This window comes from Daktulosphaira vitifoliae, unplaced genomic scaffold, assembly GCF_025091365.1.
Source record: "Daktulosphaira vitifoliae isolate Bord-2020 unplaced genomic scaffold, ASM2509136v1 Scaffold_2, whole genome shotgun sequence".
NCBI classification, from domain to species: Eukaryota; Metazoa; Arthropoda; class Insecta; order Hemiptera; family Phylloxeridae; genus Daktulosphaira; species Daktulosphaira vitifoliae.
In genome coordinates, this window is record NW_026099573.1 from 22,178,558 (window position 1) to 22,197,979 (window position 19,422).

Sequence of the window (19,422 nt, forward strand, 5' to 3'; positions counted from 1 at the left end):
ATAGTTAATTATTAAAAATAAATGAAATTTAAATTTATACAATTTAAAGAAAAAATAAAATAATAAAAATATGAGTGGTAGAATTTTTAATAAATCACACTAGAAAAAATATGGATCCTGTGGGTTTAAGAATAATGGCCCCCATACAACAAATTGTAGATTTGTTGATCAATTTTAATTTCAACTAATCGACAGACCGATCGTTTCGTGTATGGGGGCCTTACGCATATTTACTGAAAAAAATTAATGTAGAGAATACTAAACACACAAAAAGGCAATTTACTTTTATACAAAAAAAGCATTTTTTTTTTTTAATTTAGAGGTCGTTCACTACCGTGCCTCTTTTTTTTCACATGATTTCCCATGCATTTTTGATGAGTGACCTTTAATTCCGGCGGCCGTGTCATATCTACAGATAAGAATCCGCGACTTAAGGCGTAGTAGAAATGAACCAACCACCAGTCCATCGTGCAATTATGATTCAGATCTCGCACACTTCCGACAACACTATAGGTTGATAAAGTTATGTGTGTCCAAGGGAAACAAGGTACCGTGTCAAATTAGAAGTATCACATATACTTATTAATTCCAATATGAAAAGAAAACTATACATAAAAGTTATGAGCTTTCAAAAGAAAAAATTAATATAATTTAAATTTTATTACTTTTCTTAAACTATTCAGACAAATAAAATTTGTCGGCTTTTATTATTTGTGGTAAACCATACATAATAAAATAAAAACATAAAAATATGTCCCCACTCTCTTGTTGCTCATATTTTACTCGGGCGTGTTCGCTATTAACCGTGAATTCTGATAAGACAGACAAACAATTTTTATGTTCGATCGTTATTTATCATTTTAAAGTAATAATTTTATGTTTTTATTTTAAATTACTATTTTTACTAAGTTTTTAATTAAATTCCGGCTGAGTAAAGAATCTATATTTTCCCTAAGTTGTTATTATTAAGTTAATCGATTTCGTAATTTTTTCTAGTTTATCTCTAACATTTTTCAGTAATAAAGGTGTTACTTTTAATAACAGGAAAAAGAATGTTTAAAAATATTTTTTAATCTAATATAAAGTGATCTATAATGCCATATAGTAAATCGATGTATTATTAACCGATAAACGTATTCATCGTGTAAAAGTTATGTGGTATTTTAAACAAAAAATGTTCACCCTATTAATTGTGGCTTGTATAACACCAACTCTTTGTCTCGCTCAACTTAATGAAATCGAAACCGAGTGGCGTTGTCCTGATTTTTGGGTTAAATATGCACAATCGTGTTACAAATTTGTTAAGTCACCTATTAGACAAAGACCAGAAGCTCATCGTAATTGCCAAGTAAGTGTATTTATGAAATTTAACTTTATAATCAATCGTACAATTTTATCGAGTTTTATAATTTTTTAATGATAATAATCCATTAATTATTAATTTATTAATCATTGAATGTAGAAACAAGTTTTCAATTTTATAGTCAATAATTTTCCTTTTTATCAATATGAACAATTATTCAAAATAAACTTTCACAAATATTTCAATTTGCATTGAAGCTAAAAAATCATTAATCCTTCATTATTTAAATAATTTAATTGTTTTTATGTAAAAATCGAGAATTGCAATATATATATATATATATGTCAAGAGTTTCTGAGTAAAAATACAAAATACAAAAAAAAAATTGATGTGATAGAGAAAACTAAATTTAGATAAGTATGCAATGTCAAAAAATACATAGAATATAAAGAACTATGTATAGCAATTTTTGTTCCATCTGTATCAGTAGATAAACTTTTTTGATAATAAAAAATCTATTGTTTGTTATACATTTAAAATTTATAACATTATACTCGTTTTATGCGTATACATTATAAATCATTTATACTGTATTATATTATATGTGCCAACCATGATAAAAATATAATATTTAATAGTAGAAGCTATTATTAGCTTATTTATTGAACATAATTTCTCTAAGAACAATATTATAAATAATTAAAAATTTTTTTTAGTCGAAAATTCCAGTTATCTTTTTTTTTTAAACTGAATTGTTCATTTTAAATATATATATAATAATAATTTTCTAAATTTCTAGGCGTTTGGAGCTGATTTAGCTAGTGTTAACAATTTAGATGAACATGGATTCCTCATCAATCAATTATTGCATCTAGATCCACAGCACAGACAGTGGTATGTTAGTGGTAGACAATCAAGTCCTGGTGTTTGGATTAATGATGCAGAAAACACAATTCCTTTAATAGACATAGAAAATGCTCTATTACCTGAACAAGATACAACATTGAATAGGGATTACATTGCATACACGTGAGTTTTAAAAATCGGCTAACTGTAATAGAATAGGAAAATTTTGATGAGTTATAAAGCATTGAATTCAATAAACAATAAACAGTTTTTTCTCAAATCAGTTTTCTCATAACTTTTTGGTTCTAAGCCCATACAGTCTTTTTTCAAATCTTAGAAATTCTACTTATGAAAATTAAATATGAAATAATTAGGTAAAATGTTTTTATTAATTTATAATTTGTTTGTAAACAAATATAATTTCTTAAAAAGTAATTATTAAAATATAATAAAACATTATATTACTCTTTTTCATATAAAATTTTTGAAATGATTTAACTTAATACAATTCATTTTCTCTTACCTCTTAAATGTGACCTTATACATTTTATTTTTCAAATTATTATTATTCAAAATATTATTTTTAGGTACATATATAATTGAACTTAGAAAGAATATTTAAAAAAAAAATTATTTTATTAATTTAATTATATCAAATTCATATTTTCAAATAAATAATAATAATAATTCACTATTTATTAACTAAATATAAAAATATTGTAATAAAAAAAAACAATATTAAAAATAAATTATAAATAATTACAACTTTTAAAAGTTACATTTATTTGAATTGAATTCAATCAAATAATCATTATTAAAGAAAAACAAAGCTCAATATTTAAAAATATGGCTTTTATTTAGTATGTTTTACAAAAAAATTATTTTCAAGCACAAAAATAATTTACACAATAATTCAAACATAATCCTCTGAATTAATTGTTATTTACTAAAATATTGAAATAATTATAGAATTTAGAATAACTCGATTTTATTAATAATTAGATAAATCATCCTACTTCTATATTAGCAAACTTTAATTAGTTGCTCTATATATGTTTTTTAAATAAAGTTGTTATAGGTTATTGTAATACTATATACTAATAGTAATACTATACAATTTTTTTTTTAAAATTAGGTATATGAATTATTTTGTTAAAGTAGTTTAATAATATTTCAGTTACTCCAACCAGTTACAGAAATGGGGATTTCAAAAAGTACCAGGTGATCGATACTTAAATTACATATGTGAAGTTCCTATTACCAAACAGCACATGGTTGTAGATAAACGGTCCTACCAGTATGGGTTCAATATAGAAGATCCTTTAAAAGTACCTCGTGGACCATACTTTATCAAACAACCCGTTGATGTTGTTTTTGATGGCACCAGAAAAGGAATTACTAATGATGTCACATTGACGTAAGTGTATATTTTGTTAGTATAAAAACTAAGGAAACTTTTTATTTATAAAAAATTATAATTTAAAATAAAAAATTACTAAATTCAATCAAGTTAAGTTACAATAAAACTTTTTAACTTAATTATATTAAGTTACCGTTTTTTTTTTATCATATTTGTAACTGAAGATGATGTGATTCAAAACTAAAAATATTCCGGGTACTTAGCATTTAAGTTAAATCCTGATAATCGACCCTCATTTAAGACTAGAGCTTTACTTGTTACTCAGTTTTAAGCCTATACTCAGCTATTACTTGATACTGAGTTTATAAGCATTTTTTTTTATATGTATTTTACTCGGTATTTGTTTTGTACATACTTTTATAACCGGGAAAATCTCTATTTAAAATTAGTAGTTACCAATTAATTAATACAGCTAAAATATTTTTTTTATTTAATAATTTTAAATTAAAAATTTTACATTATTTTTTAATTTATTATACATTTTTAAATTAAGATGAGATTATGCATCTTTAGCAATATTTAAATTATATTTGAAAAATAATAGGTGTATTGCTGGTGGATATCCTACTCCAACATATGAGTGGTTTAAAGAAGAATATGATAATCAAGATCAATTGCAATCAATAAAAATTGACCCCTTAAGCAACAACAGATTTACATTGAGTGGAGGAACATTAATTATTTATTCTCCAAAAAGGGTTTGTAAATAAACACTATATTACTTACCAACAAAGAAAAACTTAATATTTTAAATAATAAAGTATTAAGTATCATATAAAGTGTAATTGAGTCTATTTTTTCAATTATTAAAATATTTTTTAATGTATATATTGAAATAAAACTGAATTTATTAAACCTAAATTTCATATATTTAAAAATGTTTTTAGATAGATATATTGTCTAAAAATAGCAAAAATAGAGTTTCAACTTAAATTTTTCATTTTTCTGTACCAATATAGGCCTGTGCAAAATATTAATAGAATACAATTATTTATTTGTTTTATTTAAAGAAATGATAACTACATTTTTTAAATTAGTATAATTAAGGAATTGTTTAATTTACGTTGATTTATATTTTATTATGTTAAAACAATTCATTACACTAAATAAAATAAAAGGAATTTTTTTAGTTAAATTTTGTGTTTTACATACATATAATTTGTAGCTTTGTTTCAAAAGATTTGAATTTAACATTTTTTTTAATGTGTACTTCTTTAATACTGCACTTAACGTTGCAAATTGTACAAAAATAAAAGACATCAATTTAGATTTATGTAGTTTATCTATTATTTTATTTTCTCATCAAAAAGTTTTTTTTTTATAGGATGAAGATCGAGGTCGTTATCATTGCAAAGCAACAAATATGTATGGTTCTATAATTTCAGAGAGTATTCAATTATCATTTGGATTTATTGGTGAATTTAACTTACTGAGACCTTTAGAACGAGGTAATATGAATTGGGGAAAAACAATTTTCTGTGATCCTCCGCAATTTTTTCCTGGTGAGAACTAAATTTTCAATATTAAATGTAGTGTTTCCTAGTTATAATTATAATTATGAAATTAGTATTGCAAAAGAAGGCCTGATAAATAGATTTTATATTACAGGTCATTATTTCATTCTCACTCATATTTCATTATGAATAAGAATTATAAATAAATATGTAATTTTAAGTAATTTTTTTTGTCATTGTATATGATAAAATGTATTATTATAGTTACCTCATATACTATTTTACTTATATTATTTTTTGTATTTATAGATGTAAGATACTATTGGGTGAGAGAATCTTTCCCAAATTTGGTCCAAGAAGATAGAAGAGTTTTTGTATCTTATGATGGATATTTGTACTTTTCGGCTTTGGAAGAAATTGATGCTGGTAATTATAGTTGTAATGTCCAGAGCAAAGTATCGAATACCGGTAAAAATGGACCATTGTTTCCACTACATGTAGTCATGCATTGTAAGTTTTATTTTATTATTGTTGCATGAATAAAAACATATTGAAAGCTTAATAATTATTGTTGAAAGGTAAAAAACAAAATATTTGTTGATGTCATTTTTTGATATCATTGATTTTTTTAATTGATAAAATGAAATATAACCAAAAATGTATTACTTTAATTTATGAAATCAGATATATGTTTCATTATAACCTATTTAAACTTAGTGGAACAATATGGTCGAATGTGTAATGCGCATTGCCCAGACTGATGATTTAGTCATGGGCTGCTCTATTTGCTGAGTGAATGATCAATTTCAGTAATAAGATTCGCAATCTCTCTTTCCCTCTTTGTCCTTAGAAACAAACTAGTCACCCTTCCCTAAGTATTCATGGTTTAGAAATATCATCTTTGAAGGAAGCCACTATGGCCTTTAATGGACTGCAAAAGCCTGAAAAAAAATATATATTCAAACATATTAATCTTGACTGAAAGTAAAATAAATTTTTTTATTGTTCTCTCATTACACAGCTGATTATCAACAACTCATCCTACCAAACAACTTTCCCAAAGCTTTTCCAGAGGCTCCTGTAGCTGGTCAAGAAGTTAGATTAGAATGTGTAGCTTTTGCATAGTAAGTTTTTTAAATTGTTTTTTTAATAGTTTCCACTGAAATTTGTCTTAATTATTTTGTATCTTAATTACAGTCCTGTCCCGTCATACAACTGGACAAGAAAAGGTAGTCCTTTACCAAGGGGCTCATATTTAACCAGCTTCAATCGAGTTTTAATCATACCACGAGTTCAAGTTGAAGACCAGGGCGAGTATAATTGTCATGTTTTCAATGATCGGGATAGTAAGGAAAAAAGTGTATTGCTCTCTGTTCAAGGTATGACAATAGCTTTAAATGTCCTACAAACTAACTATTTTATCACCAATTAAAGTAATTTATTTGAGTTGTCCAATTACAAAAGGAAATATGTCCAAAAAATTCTTTTGGTAATGATGCTTTTTCTGGGCAAATTAGCTTACAACCAGATAAGAAAAAAAACAATTTTTTTTGTTTATTTGCGTAACTGGACGATTCATTTATTTTATAAACTATGCTAAATTGTTTAAAAAAATACTGACTATATTGAAGTAGTAAATGCGATATCTTTCTGTAAAAATAATTACTAGTTATTTAAAATAGAAAAATAGCTGGTTTTTAGATACTGATGTCTCATTTCTTATTCTCTTATATATTATCTAAATTTATTTAATCTGATAAAATAAAAATAATAATTAGTTCATTTATAATTTTTAAAAGTAAATTCTCAAAATTACTCTACAAAATGTAATTTTTCATAATAAATTTGATATTTGTCACAACTAATTTCAATAAAAAATATTTTACTTAATACTTTTTTGTAAAAGTATACTTAATAAATTATATTGTATAAATAATAGGAAACATGCTATAGATTAATAATTTATAATTAACTAATAACTGAAATAAACTGCTAATGTTAAGTTAATAAGTAAATTGATTACTTATTTACTTATTGCTGTTTATATTATCTCTTTCAGCTGAACCAAATTTCACTATACCTCTTGAAGATAAACATATGGATAATCAAGCTGATTTGACTTGGACTTGTGAAGCATTTGGTGTACCAGATGTCACATACAAATGGTTTAAAAATGGTGAGCCCCTAGAAATTGACAAATTACAGCCTGATGATCAGAAACGATACTCAGTTCAAGACAATGTATTAAACATCAGGTATTTAGATGCTGAACGAGATTCTGGAATGTATCAATGCCAAGCTCGTAATACATACAAGGCGAGCTATTCATCAGCTCAATTGAGAGTTTTGTGTTAGTATTTAAAACAGTAAGAGTTTTAAGTTTAAGTAAATTTTAATTAACTATATTTATAAATATTAGCATTGCGTCCTTCATTTAAAAAGAAACCTCTCGAACCAGAAATTTATGGTGCTGAAGGTAAAAATGTTACTATTGAATGTAATCCAGAAGCAGCACCTAAACCAAAATTTACTTGGCGAAAAGATGGATATGTAATAGGTAAGTTTATTTGGATATTTATAAAACTAAAAACTTGTTTGCATAATAGATATTTTATATCAGGCTAAAAAATAAATTCCAAGCATATATTTTCATATATTTAAGTAATATAATTTTTTTTTTTTAGTGTTATTTTTAAAAATAACAATCAGACTTAAAAAAAACTTTCTTGACTATCTATTATATTATTATAATATATTATTTAGAATAGAATTTATTATGTAAAATTTATTGTATACCAAAACTTTTTATACTACATTGTTTATCAAGTATTTAAAAGTTTATGTATATTTTAATTTTTCTTAGGATCTGGAGGGAGACGTCGTATCTTAGAAAATGGTAATTTAATCATTAATCCAGTTGGAAGAGATGATGAAGGGATCTATATATGCATTGCTCAAAATATTTATGGAACTGAAGAAAGTCAAGGGAGGCTTATTGTTATGAGTAAGAAATTATTTTTGCTTGTTATTTTAAAAATAATTTAAGTCATTTATATTAAATATGAAAAGTTACCAACTAGAAATTGGTCATTTTATAACAAAACTAATATAATATGATTAATACATGAAAGTATTTTATGTTTTAGTAAAACACTGGGTAGAAATAACATGCTATGAATTAATTTTTGAACTGCATATAGCATATTCTTATTTTTATGTCCAGTTATACACCAAACATTCTAAATCAAGTTTCATCTTAAAATGATACAAACAAAATTCACATAAAATGATTTAATTAATTGAATAATTTCTTGTATTAATATTTACATAATGGTCATGAGTGATATGAAAATTTTAGGTCAAAAATATTCATTTATTTCAAAAATATAATTAAAATTTTTTTGTAAAACATATTCTGCCAAAATGATTTAAACCAAAAAAATTGAACATAATTAGTGATGTGAATTGTATAATATTTTATTATACAAAACAATAAAATACAAGTGATATTTTATAAAAAAAAAAATAATTATGTATTATGATAAGAAAAAAAAATTAGCATGAAAATAATAAAAAGTGTAACTACTTTAATTATTAAAAAATTCATTAAACATATTATTTTCAATTTTATGAGTTATTAATTGATAAAGTATTTAGATACATGTTGTGCTTTTAATTTCCACTTTATTATTTAAAAGTTACAAAAGTATGAAAAAAGTCAATGTGTAATTTTTTTTCATTTTTATAAAACTACCTTTTGCTCACCTACTACATTAAATAAATCGCTAAAAGCCTGAAAAGAGATGAATCTATATTTATATATTTTTTTAATTACTACAGAAAATATACCATGTTATAGATAGTTTTTCATCTTTCCTGAAAAATTAACAAAAGTGAGTATTAATATAAAAGTTGGGGATTTAAATATGTAGTTGACTTGAGTCAGTATCATAGTCAGGATTTCTTAAAGTCATAGTTGAAAAAATATCAACAAACCCATATTTTGGACTTTTTTTTTTTACCCATCAATTCATTTTGAAAACAAACATTACGGTCAACAAGACATTATGGTCTTTGTTACCCTACTGGTTTCGCCAATTATTTGGATTATAATAATTTATTATTTTTACTATGTTAAGTTTCATTTGCGAGGGTATTATTTAAAATTAAGATAAAATTTCTATATATTTGGGAAGGCTTTTTCATTTTTATTCCCTAAAGGCCCACTGTAATGTTTTTCAAATTATTGTTTAAAAAAAATATTTCAAATATAAAAATTTTAAAATTAACTTTTGTAATCAAATTTAATGTATTACACTAATAGAATTAATTTTAATACAAATTTTGAAATTAAATTCCATAAAAAAAAATAAACAAGTACTGTATATTTATATTTTGAAGCCTAAAAATTCAAAATTAAAACTTTTAATAAGAAATATTTAAAAAATATGTTATAAGAATGTTAAACAGTTATAGACTTCAATTATTCTAATTAGACGAAAAAAAAAAAAGTCAATCGTTATTTTTAATAATTGATATATTTAGTACCTAATCTAATTATATACTTCTGTAATTAGGAGGTCCTGTTTTTGTTGAACAGCTGAGTCCTCAAATGCGTACCATTATACAAAATGATTTGTTATTACGTTGTCAAGCCTCTTCAGATGAACTTCTTGATTTAGCTTATGTTTGGAGTCATAATGGTATGCCTTTGTTGAATTCCAATCCTGAAATCATTAACCACATTGTAAGTTTAAAGTTTTTATGAATTATTATAATTAATATTATATAATTTGAGTCATCTATACAGAGTGTCCAATGAGTTTTTTACATTATTAATAACTTTTGATCGAACAAATATTTTGTGTTAATTTTTTGAACTATGTTAATAGCATATTGATTATTAATATTTGTCTCTAATAATAATAAAAAAATTTATTAAATTTTTTTAGTTTTATATTTCTTCAAATTTTAACATTAACTTTATAGCTGTTTCCTTTTAAAAAAATGTATGAGTTGATTATAGCTTTAGGACTAGTACTTATTAAGTAACAATCATTTTAATACATAGAACAAATATGTAACATTGGGGAAGTATGCATTATAAATATACACTAGTACAAGTTGTACTAGTTGATGGAGTATAAAGTACGGGTGGGGTACCCACCCATATTAAGATATTAAAATGCTTATAACTCAATAAGTACTTATTCTAAAGTTGTCGTAACCATCAAAATGTTTTGTAAGAAGAAATAAAAAATAACTATTTTAAAATGTTGAAAAAATATTTGAAACATATAATAAAAATATGTTTTTAGTGTAGTACAAAACTGTAAAAATTATTTTAAAAAATGTATCGCAAAATATTTACTGGATCAAAAGTTATTAAAGATGTCAAAACTTTTTTGTTGATCACCTGTATATTGCCATCCTAGTAAAGAGAAACATATATAAAAAAATTGAAAAATTAGGATGAGTTATTAACAATTTGGTTAATACTTATTTCGTAGAATTAGATTTAATACTTAAGAAAAAGCCATTTAAGACTTGTACTGTAACAAAATTAGTACATACAATTATTTTGCTTAGTATAATTCAATATACATTTTGTTTTTTTTAGTTACGTAGAATTGTTAATGTGGATATGACTAAATTGTCATATTTTAAGTTTTTGATAGGAAATATTGTTGACCAGCCTCTTAGTAGATTTATTAACTAAATAATCACATATGAATGTCAAAGATAAATTTAAAATTAACAAATTGTAAATAATTTATTCAAAGTAATATAAAAAATTGATATTTGAGCACATACTGCTTTCTTTCTGTGTAATTTTATTTTTCATCATAAATCATTTAGTTTTATTAGATATCTTCTTTACTGGGGCACAGTATAGCTCAATAGAAAATGTAATGTTGTTTCATTACGCTCATGTAATATGATTTATTTCATTATTCTATGCTGTATACCTTCTTGTATTCTATCAAATTAATAATTTAATTTCTTAGTAAAAAAATGTCTTATATAATTAAAAACTATAAAACATTTGGGCTGTTGCAATTAGTGAAATATATACTATACAATTATTGTAAACATTAGATATATAATTTTATATAAAGAGTTAAAAGTGATTTAAAGAGTTAAAAATTTAAGTCTAAGATAAAAATTGTACAGAATTATACATTTTTTAGACTATTAATGGCGGTGAACTTTTTATTCACAATATAACATTAGAAGATGCTGGTGAATACAGATGTATTGTGCATAGTGTAGTTGGTGAGATATCTTCAATGACTACTTTATATGTTGATGGACCACCTGGACCTCCTGGTAAAATTTGTTTACACACATTAAATGTTTGCTTTATGAATTTCTTATATTTTTTGGTTTTTTATTAAAAAAAAATGCATTAACAGAAATTATGATACTATTGTATTTATTTATGTATATTTATCTACTACATGTAGTAAACTGATTTCTCTCCAATATTGTTTTAGACTTAATTAAATTAACTTATTTTGTTAATTTTTCTATTAAAATTAAAGTTGATAAAGTTATTATAACTTAAATAAAACCAAATGGAATAATTGAAAAATGTAGTATAACTTTCAGTTTGATTTTAATTTTTCAATTATTGAAAACGAATAACAAATTTTTTTTTTTTTGCATTACTTTAAGACATTTTTTACATTTCTATAGTTTTTGTGTCATATTCAGAAATTTTTGATGTAGTTAAAGTTTATACAAAAAAAATTATATTACAATCTCTTCCAATTAAAATAAAATTGTATATTTTACATATAGTAATATATTTTTTCTGGGGATTTAGATCCTATTTTCCCCTCTTGGCAAATACTTTATTTTATATATTATAATATAATAAATGTAATATTATGTATTAGGTGAAGTACGAGTTGAAGTTATGAAGACATCTGCTAAGCTTCAATGGACTGATGGCTCGGCAAATGGTCGTCAAATTTCTAGGTATATTGTTAGTGGCAGAACTAATTGGAATAGTACTTGGTATACAATTGCTACAGGTAATGAATCAATATTTTTTTATTCAAAATTATATATTTTAATATTTATTTTTTAATTAAAATAATACAAATTTAAATATAAATACTTTTATATTAACATTGTATAGTAATATTAATCAAGATAATATTTAAATACTGTTTTTTTATTTGTATATAAAATAGTAATAAATGTTTTACTATTTTAGATATTATCACCAAAGAAATTGATAGATACAATGGTCGTAAAGAAGCATACTTAGAAAACGTTCTCATGCCTTGGTCAAAATATGAAATCAGAATGATAGCAGGTAATGATATTGGATTTGGAAAATATTCATTACCATCGCCTCAAGTTAATACTCCACCAGATCATCCATATAAGGCGCCATTAAATATTACTGGTGGTGGAGGAAAAATAGGAGATTTGACTATTATGTGGAAAGTATGTTCTATTTTATATAGGGTGTTCAGAAAACGGATTTCTATTGTTCTTATTATTTGTAAAAATTGACCTATTTCTTTACTTTTTGAACACTCTTTATACAAAATCATCAGAATTTATTGAACCAGCAGATTTTTCAATAAATTAAAAATAATATTGATAATTTTTTTATTGATTTCTCTTAGTTCCATGATTTTCTTAAATTATCAATCGTGGAGTATTTTTATGTATGTTCATTGCTAATATCTTATACTTTATTTTTTCAAGTGTAAACATGTATAATTAACTAGTTAATTTATTAGAAACTTAAATAATTTAAGTTTGTTGAATTTCAATAAGTTTATGGAAACTTATAATAAGATATAAGGGATGAACACAAAAAATACTTCATGATTGACAAATAAAAATAAAAATGCATCTAAAAGAAACAAAAAATAATAATAATTAATATTATTTTTACTTCATTGAAAAATTAGCTAGTTTATTAAATTTTGATGTCCAGTGTTTTAAATATTAATTAAAAATAACAAGAATTAATTATTTTTATTTTGATATTATTTTTTTTATGTGTAGAGTGTTTATATCATCAATGATAAATACAGGTCAGAGGAACTTATCAATAAAAAAAAAAGTTTTATTTTTTTTAAACAAGTTTATCCAAATATTTTTGTTGAATTTTGTTTTAAAACCATGTAACTTTAGAAATACTTTAATTGAATTTATAATTTACAACTCTAAGAGTTATAACAATCAATTCTATAGAAATAATTTAGTTTAAAAAGGTAAAAAAAAATTTAGGTAGTACATTGCTCTGATCCTACACCAAAAATATCTAACTGACAGTGCTTAAAACTTTTGATACATTTATCATTTTGTTGACATTTTTTTTTTTTATATAATTATTGCCGTCTTAAGTTAAAATATATATATAATTTCAAACTAACCATTAGAGTGGAATATGGATGGGGTATACGTTTATCAGTACAGGCTGTACCCACCCATGCTACATACCCTCTCTATGTATAAAAAAAAACTATTATGTAACTCGAATAGTATTTGTTCTAAAATTGTTATAGACCAACCAAAATTATTTTTTACAAAAATAGGTAAAAAATAAATATTTTTAATGAAAAAAATAAAAAGTTCTATTTGAAGAGTGAATGTGTCAAACGTTCTATGTGCCAAAAATTGTGAAAAATTGTTTTATTTCTGATTTATGTTCTATGTGCCAAAGGCCACAATTTTGTATGTGTTTCAAATGTCAATTAAATTTTTTACTTGTACACTTGTACTTGTTTTTACTTGCATTCATAGATGGTGTTCGTTATGTGAGGCATTGGCATGTTACCATCGTTTTTTGTGTTTTCTGAACAAATATGTTTTTGGCACATAGAACGTTTGACACATTCACTCTTCATTTATTTTTTATATATTAGAGAAAAATAGTCTTTATAGCATTCATTTTTTTTTTAATGTCAAAAAAATGATAGTATTATCAAAAGTTATAAGTGTTGTCAGTAAAATCTGTACCAAATTTCTATTTATATATATATATAATTTTTAATTTATTTTAAAGCCATTACCTCCTCAAGATCAAAATGGTCCAGGAATCTACTACAAAGTATTCTGGAGACGTTTAGATCATGACAGCGAATTTCAGCATGAAACATTGCAAAATAGTGGTAATATTGGAATTGCTGTAATGCATGTGAAACCAGAGTTTTATTATACACGTTATGAAGTTAAAGTTCAAGTAAATATCTTGTTCATAATTTATAATATTATTATTAAAAAATACACCATATTTCTTAAATATAATATTTACTTCATTAATTATTATTTGACTTATATTTTAGGCATTTAATTCAATTGGTGCTGGACCCATATCTGAACCCATAGTAATATACAGTGCTGAAGATATGCCACAAGCATCTCCTCAACAAATATCTGCTATATCTTATAATTCAACAGCAATCAATGTTACCTGGTTACCAATAGATCCTACAAGAGAACTTCTACGTGGAAAACTTATTGGATACAGGGTATGTATTTATTATATGAATTAATGTAAAATGTATGACTAAATTTGTTTTTGTTTTTTTTTTTTAGTTGAAATATTGGAAAAAAAATTCTCTTGATAAGGAAGAAGATGCTGTGTATTATTTAAGCAGGACCACTAGACCTTGGGCACTTATTGTTGGTCTTCAACCAGATACTCAATATTATGTTAAAGTAATGGCCTACAATTCTGCGGGTGAAGGACCAGAAAGTGAAAGATTTATAGGTGAGAAAATTTGTTGTTTAGTTTTTTTAACAATATTTTTATTCAACTTATTGTATATTCTAATTTATTTTTTTTTTTAATTACAATTAATGATCTCAACTGTGAAGATCATTGACAATACATTTTACCTGTTAGCTATTTTTATCCTACAATTTCATTTTTGCTTATAAATAATAACAAATTTGTGGGTTTCAGAGCGTACATATAAAAAAGCACCTCAAAAACCACCTTCAGCTGTAAGTGTTATAGGTGAAAATCCAGATACTATACGAGTTAAATGGCGTTATGTTGCTCCAACTCTTGAAGAGGAACCAATCAAAGGATATAAGGTTGGTGATGAATTAATAATTGTGTAGTCTAGATATTTAATACTTTTTAATGAAAAGATACTTTTCCTACTAACCTAGTTTAACCGTTTGGTTTATTGCAGGTACGAATCTGGGAATCTGATCAGGATATGAGTACAGCCAATGATACAATTATTGTTGGCAATATACTAGATACATATATTTCAAAGCTGACTCCTGGAAAGATATATAAACTTCGTGTTTTAGCATATTCTAATGGTGGAGATGGACGTATGTCATCGCCAGCACATACATTCCAAATGGGTATGTAATAATAAAACTATATATTTTTGTGACCATGTTTATAGACAAGTAATACTTAAGAAAAACTAAATAGGGCAAGAGAAATGTTATTTTTTTTATTTACTAAGTCCAAAATATATTTAAAATATTAAAATAAATACCATTTACTATAACAGTATGATTAACAATCATTTATTAAATTATATTTTAGTTTCTTCAACTGAAAATACTCATAAATAATTATACTCTGTTAATTTTAATCTCACTAGTTTTAATTGTTATTTCAAAATCACTAATTTAAACATCTTAGTATTTATGGACAATGATACATAAATTATTATTATTACAGGAAGTTATAATAAGTAATTTTAATATTGCTTTATGTTTACTAAAATAAACTATTCAATCAATACCAATAAATTTGATGTAAGTAGAGGTTTGACTGTTTTTTTATTCATTATCATATAAAGTTTGCTTTTTAGAGATAATATTTGGTCAATAGTTTTCTATTTTTGGTTCATATTTTTATTTGTGTCGGTTTATCATAAATCAATTGATTACTAGTAAAATAAATATATTATTCAAAAAAAAAAAAATTTTAGAAACATAATTATGATATCATATATTATCAGGTATTAATTACTTTTTAAAATGGCATTATACATATTTAACTAGCTTAAAAAATTGAAAATAATTTAATCATAAAAATGACTGGTCAATAACAATTTTTAGACTAGTACTTTAGAACTTATAATTATATTTATACCTACTCAGGAGAATAGTACTATTGATAAAAATAAAACCACACCCGAGTCCCATTACCAGTTGATACTATAAAATGTTAATAATTTCCGAAATATTGGTCCAAAAGTTATTTTCATAATTATATCATTTTGAACTTAATAAGCTAGTTAAATATTTATGATGTAGTTTAAAAAAATATAGTTGAACATCCCTATAAGGTATTAGGAATAATTCTAAAAACTAGTTAATAGCTGAAAAATCAAGAAATTAATGAAACAAAAATTTTTTTTCAATATTGTATTTGTTTGTGAGTAATTAAGTGATTTATGACAAACCAATCGCTCTGTATATTCATTATTGAATTTTTTAACTAAAGATAACATTATGATATTGCTTGTTTTTCGGTTTGGAATTGTAAATGTTGCTACAATAACATAACATATATGAACACAGATTCATTAACTATAAATAGAATAATTTTGATTATATTTAAGTTATCTTATGAGTGTTATAGTTTTGATCTAAAATTTAATTTATTATACTGCCATAATTTTATTAACTGATATGATATAATAGTAAATGTTACTTTTTTTAAGAGAAGTAGAATGATGAAATCAAATGATTCATGTATTGATTAAAATAATTTTACATGATAATAATTGAAATAACTTTTTTAATTGACTGAATAATTATGATATTCTCTTGAATTATTATGTTTTTATTTGTGGTAATTTTGTTATTTCAAAATATTTTATGAATTATTCACTATTATAATATAATAATTTAAATTAAAGTAAGTAATGAATGTAAAAATTTAATGTTTACTGTTGCTTACCAATTTTTAAAATACTTCATTTATATTATACTATCTCATATATTAAAAAAATTTTAGATTTTGAACAAGTGTAAATACAGAGAATGTAATAAAACAAATCAAATCATTTTTTACATGACAAAATAAATTACAACATTCTATAGAGTAGTGCATAAAAAATGATTGATACTTACTATTTTATTATTTCAACTAATATGGGGTATGAAAAAAGTATAGAATTATTTTGAAATAAACCATAGTTCCAAGTTTGCAATGTTTTTATATTATGAGCTGCAATTTTTTTATAGCTTAGTTTGTTGTCATGTAATGGTTTGCTAATTTAACATATTAACTGTATTTTGTAAAAATGGTGTATTCCATTAAAACTAATTTTTTTTCAGGATAAAAAACCATCTTGATTCCCCATTATTGCACAAAAATATTTATTTGTTAAACACATCACAGGAAAAAATGCTATTATTCTTGAAAATCTTAAATCTAAAAACTATTTTAGTTAATTTTTTTTATACTAATTATGACCTATACTTTAAGTAATAAATATTTTATTTTTCATTTTTCTCATAAAAAAAAAAAATTAACATTTTTAGCTTCCATGCGATGCTGTGAAGGTATTAATTTTACTATGATGTGTTTATTCATTTATTATTTTATTGTTAAATGTTAGTACAGTCTAAGAAAACTAACTATTTACATTGCTTCTATTTGCGCTCATGTAGAACTATGTAGATAGTATTCATGAAAGTAAAAAATATATTAGATTTTTATGTAACAATGGAATTTTCTCAATTGTTGAAAGTTAATTCCAGTATTAAACATTTTAATTTCTATACGTTTTCCCTGAGTTAAACTTTTTGCCTATAATAATTATAAGTCTTTTTTTATACAGTTATAGTAATTATTTAGTATTATTACCTATATATTTATTTGATTTTTTAGGAGATCCTAAAATTTATTCACCTAACTCAGCTACTAGAAACTCTGTCATTTTCATAATCATATTATCATTGGTACTGAAATTGTTTAGTATTGTATAACCATTTATTGATTGTCACATTTATGTACACTAGCACCATATACTCATATAAAGTTTATCGATTTCAAATAGCTGAAATTATTATTTTTTGTAATATGTGTTATGTATTTTAGACTATATTAGATTTTAAGTCTTATAAATGAACAATTTTTCATATAAAATGTTTTTGAAAAAGTTCGTGATAATTTAAAATTTCTTAACTCTAGTAATACTAGTAATAGTTTACTAAAATACATCCCCTCAAAAAAAATTATATATAATATAGATAATGTATATGTATATTATATAAATATATATATACGTATATATTTAAGTAAAACAAGAATTCTCAATTATTAATTTAAGTGACTGAATTTAAGTTATTATGATTTGTAATGATAATCTTTAGTCAACAAATCCGTCCATTAAAATTAAGATATTTTATACTTAAAAATAAGGTAATTTTTTTTATTAATATTGCAGTAATTTTTATGTACAAGCAATACATGTTTTATAAATAGATTACTATTGACTCTCAGAATTTTTAAACAATGTATCAAAGTGTTTTTTTAATTATTATTAGAAATATTTTTTAAAAATATATAATTTTGACAAATAAATAATAAACAAATAATTGTTTTGTGTTTTTATTTGATAATGCGTTGATTTCATGAAAAATTGCACAATTAAAAGGACAACCTTTATAGAAATGGTAATTTATAAATGTGTTTGCATATATATTCTGAAATGTTTAATTTTCTAACATAAAATAAGTTATAAGAATAGTATTCCGTTAGAAATTTCTGTCATTTAAAACTGTATTGAAATAAAAATTTTAAATCATTCACAAATTATGCTTTTTCAAAACTACCCTGATCAAATTCAGGGATATAGTTTCCGAATACATTTGAACCGCAAAACTTATTATTAGGCTCGCTAAGCTATAACATACTAGATAATAACGTTTATCTAACTAACGTTAGATCTTCTAAGTACGTTTTTAAATTTTCTATTTTAATCTCTACCTACATCTGTGCTTCAAATAATAATATATTTTGATATTTTTTATTTCGCATAGCGCTTAGTGGAAGGATATCGTGTTCTACGTCGTCGTCAGTTTTGTCGTGATTATTATGCACTTATTTTTGCATTTGTCGTTGTATTGCTGTCGCGTTATGCGAAGACAATGTTTGGGTTATACAGGTGATAGTGGTGGCGCCAACAGACCCCCTGCATTCCTGTCTTACCTCAATATCCGTGTGAAGAAGGGCAACGGGCCCAGAGCATACGACGGAATGTAATGTACAGGGTGTGCCATACCTGTAATAATTCGTAGTAAATTATATAAGATTCTTGAAACATTACTAATAATAGTGCTGCTATAATCGATGCAATATACATTCGCATCAAATTTTAATTACAACATGGAATAACTCAAGTTCTATTGTACTAAAATTTTTTTAAAAGATGATT

The 19,422-nt window shown here is 23.8% G+C and overlaps 1 protein-coding gene across 2 annotated transcripts; it reads left to right on the top strand.

The window, feature by feature from the left end:
• The first annotated feature begins 461 nt into the window (after nt 1-461).
• On the top strand, nt 462-18,383 carry LOC126899547 (contactin). Of its 2 annotated transcripts, XR_007702622.1 has the most exons (22): nt 462-1,348; nt 2,103-2,332; nt 3,327-3,566; nt 4,114-4,267; nt 4,894-5,071; nt 5,333-5,533; nt 6,045-6,147; nt 6,221-6,402; nt 7,083-7,373; nt 7,443-7,580; nt 7,887-8,027; nt 9,601-9,770; nt 11,215-11,353; nt 11,926-12,063; nt 12,249-12,484; nt 14,061-14,237; nt 14,341-14,526; nt 14,594-14,768; nt 14,964-15,097; nt 15,199-15,379; nt 15,708-15,784; nt 17,874-18,383. XR_007702622.1 is itself a non-coding variant. In XM_050674557.1 (21 exons), exons 1-21 carry the CDS (start codon nt 1,154-1,156, stop codon nt 17,969-17,971), a joined length of 3,687 nt encoding a protein of 1,228 aa, XP_050530514.1. In that variant the 5' UTR covers nt 462-1,153; the 3' UTR covers nt 17,972-18,380. The 2 variants fall into 2 exon arrangements, 1 of the variants encoding a protein (XP_050530514.1); XM_050674557.1 differs by lacking the exon at nt 15,708-15,784 and having other exon boundaries at nt 17,874-18,380.
• Nucleotides 18,384-19,422: the final 1,039 nt, after the last annotated feature.

What these genes read in the sequence shown, in the direction of transcription:
- LOC126899547 (XM_050674557.1), top strand. Translation starts at nt 1,154, where the DNA reads ATGTGGTATTTTAAACAAAAAATGTTCACCCTATTAATTGTGGCTTGT. An exon ending in TGTATTGCTCTCTGTTCAAG is followed by an intron (nt 6,403 to 7,082) that starts GTATGACAATAG and finishes TATCTCTTTCAG; the next exon opens with CTGAACCAAATTTCACTATA. An exon ending in AACCAATCAAAGGATATAAG is followed by an intron (nt 15,098 to 15,198) that starts GTTGGTGATGAA and finishes GGTTTATTGCAG; the next exon opens with GTACGAATCTGGGAATCTGA.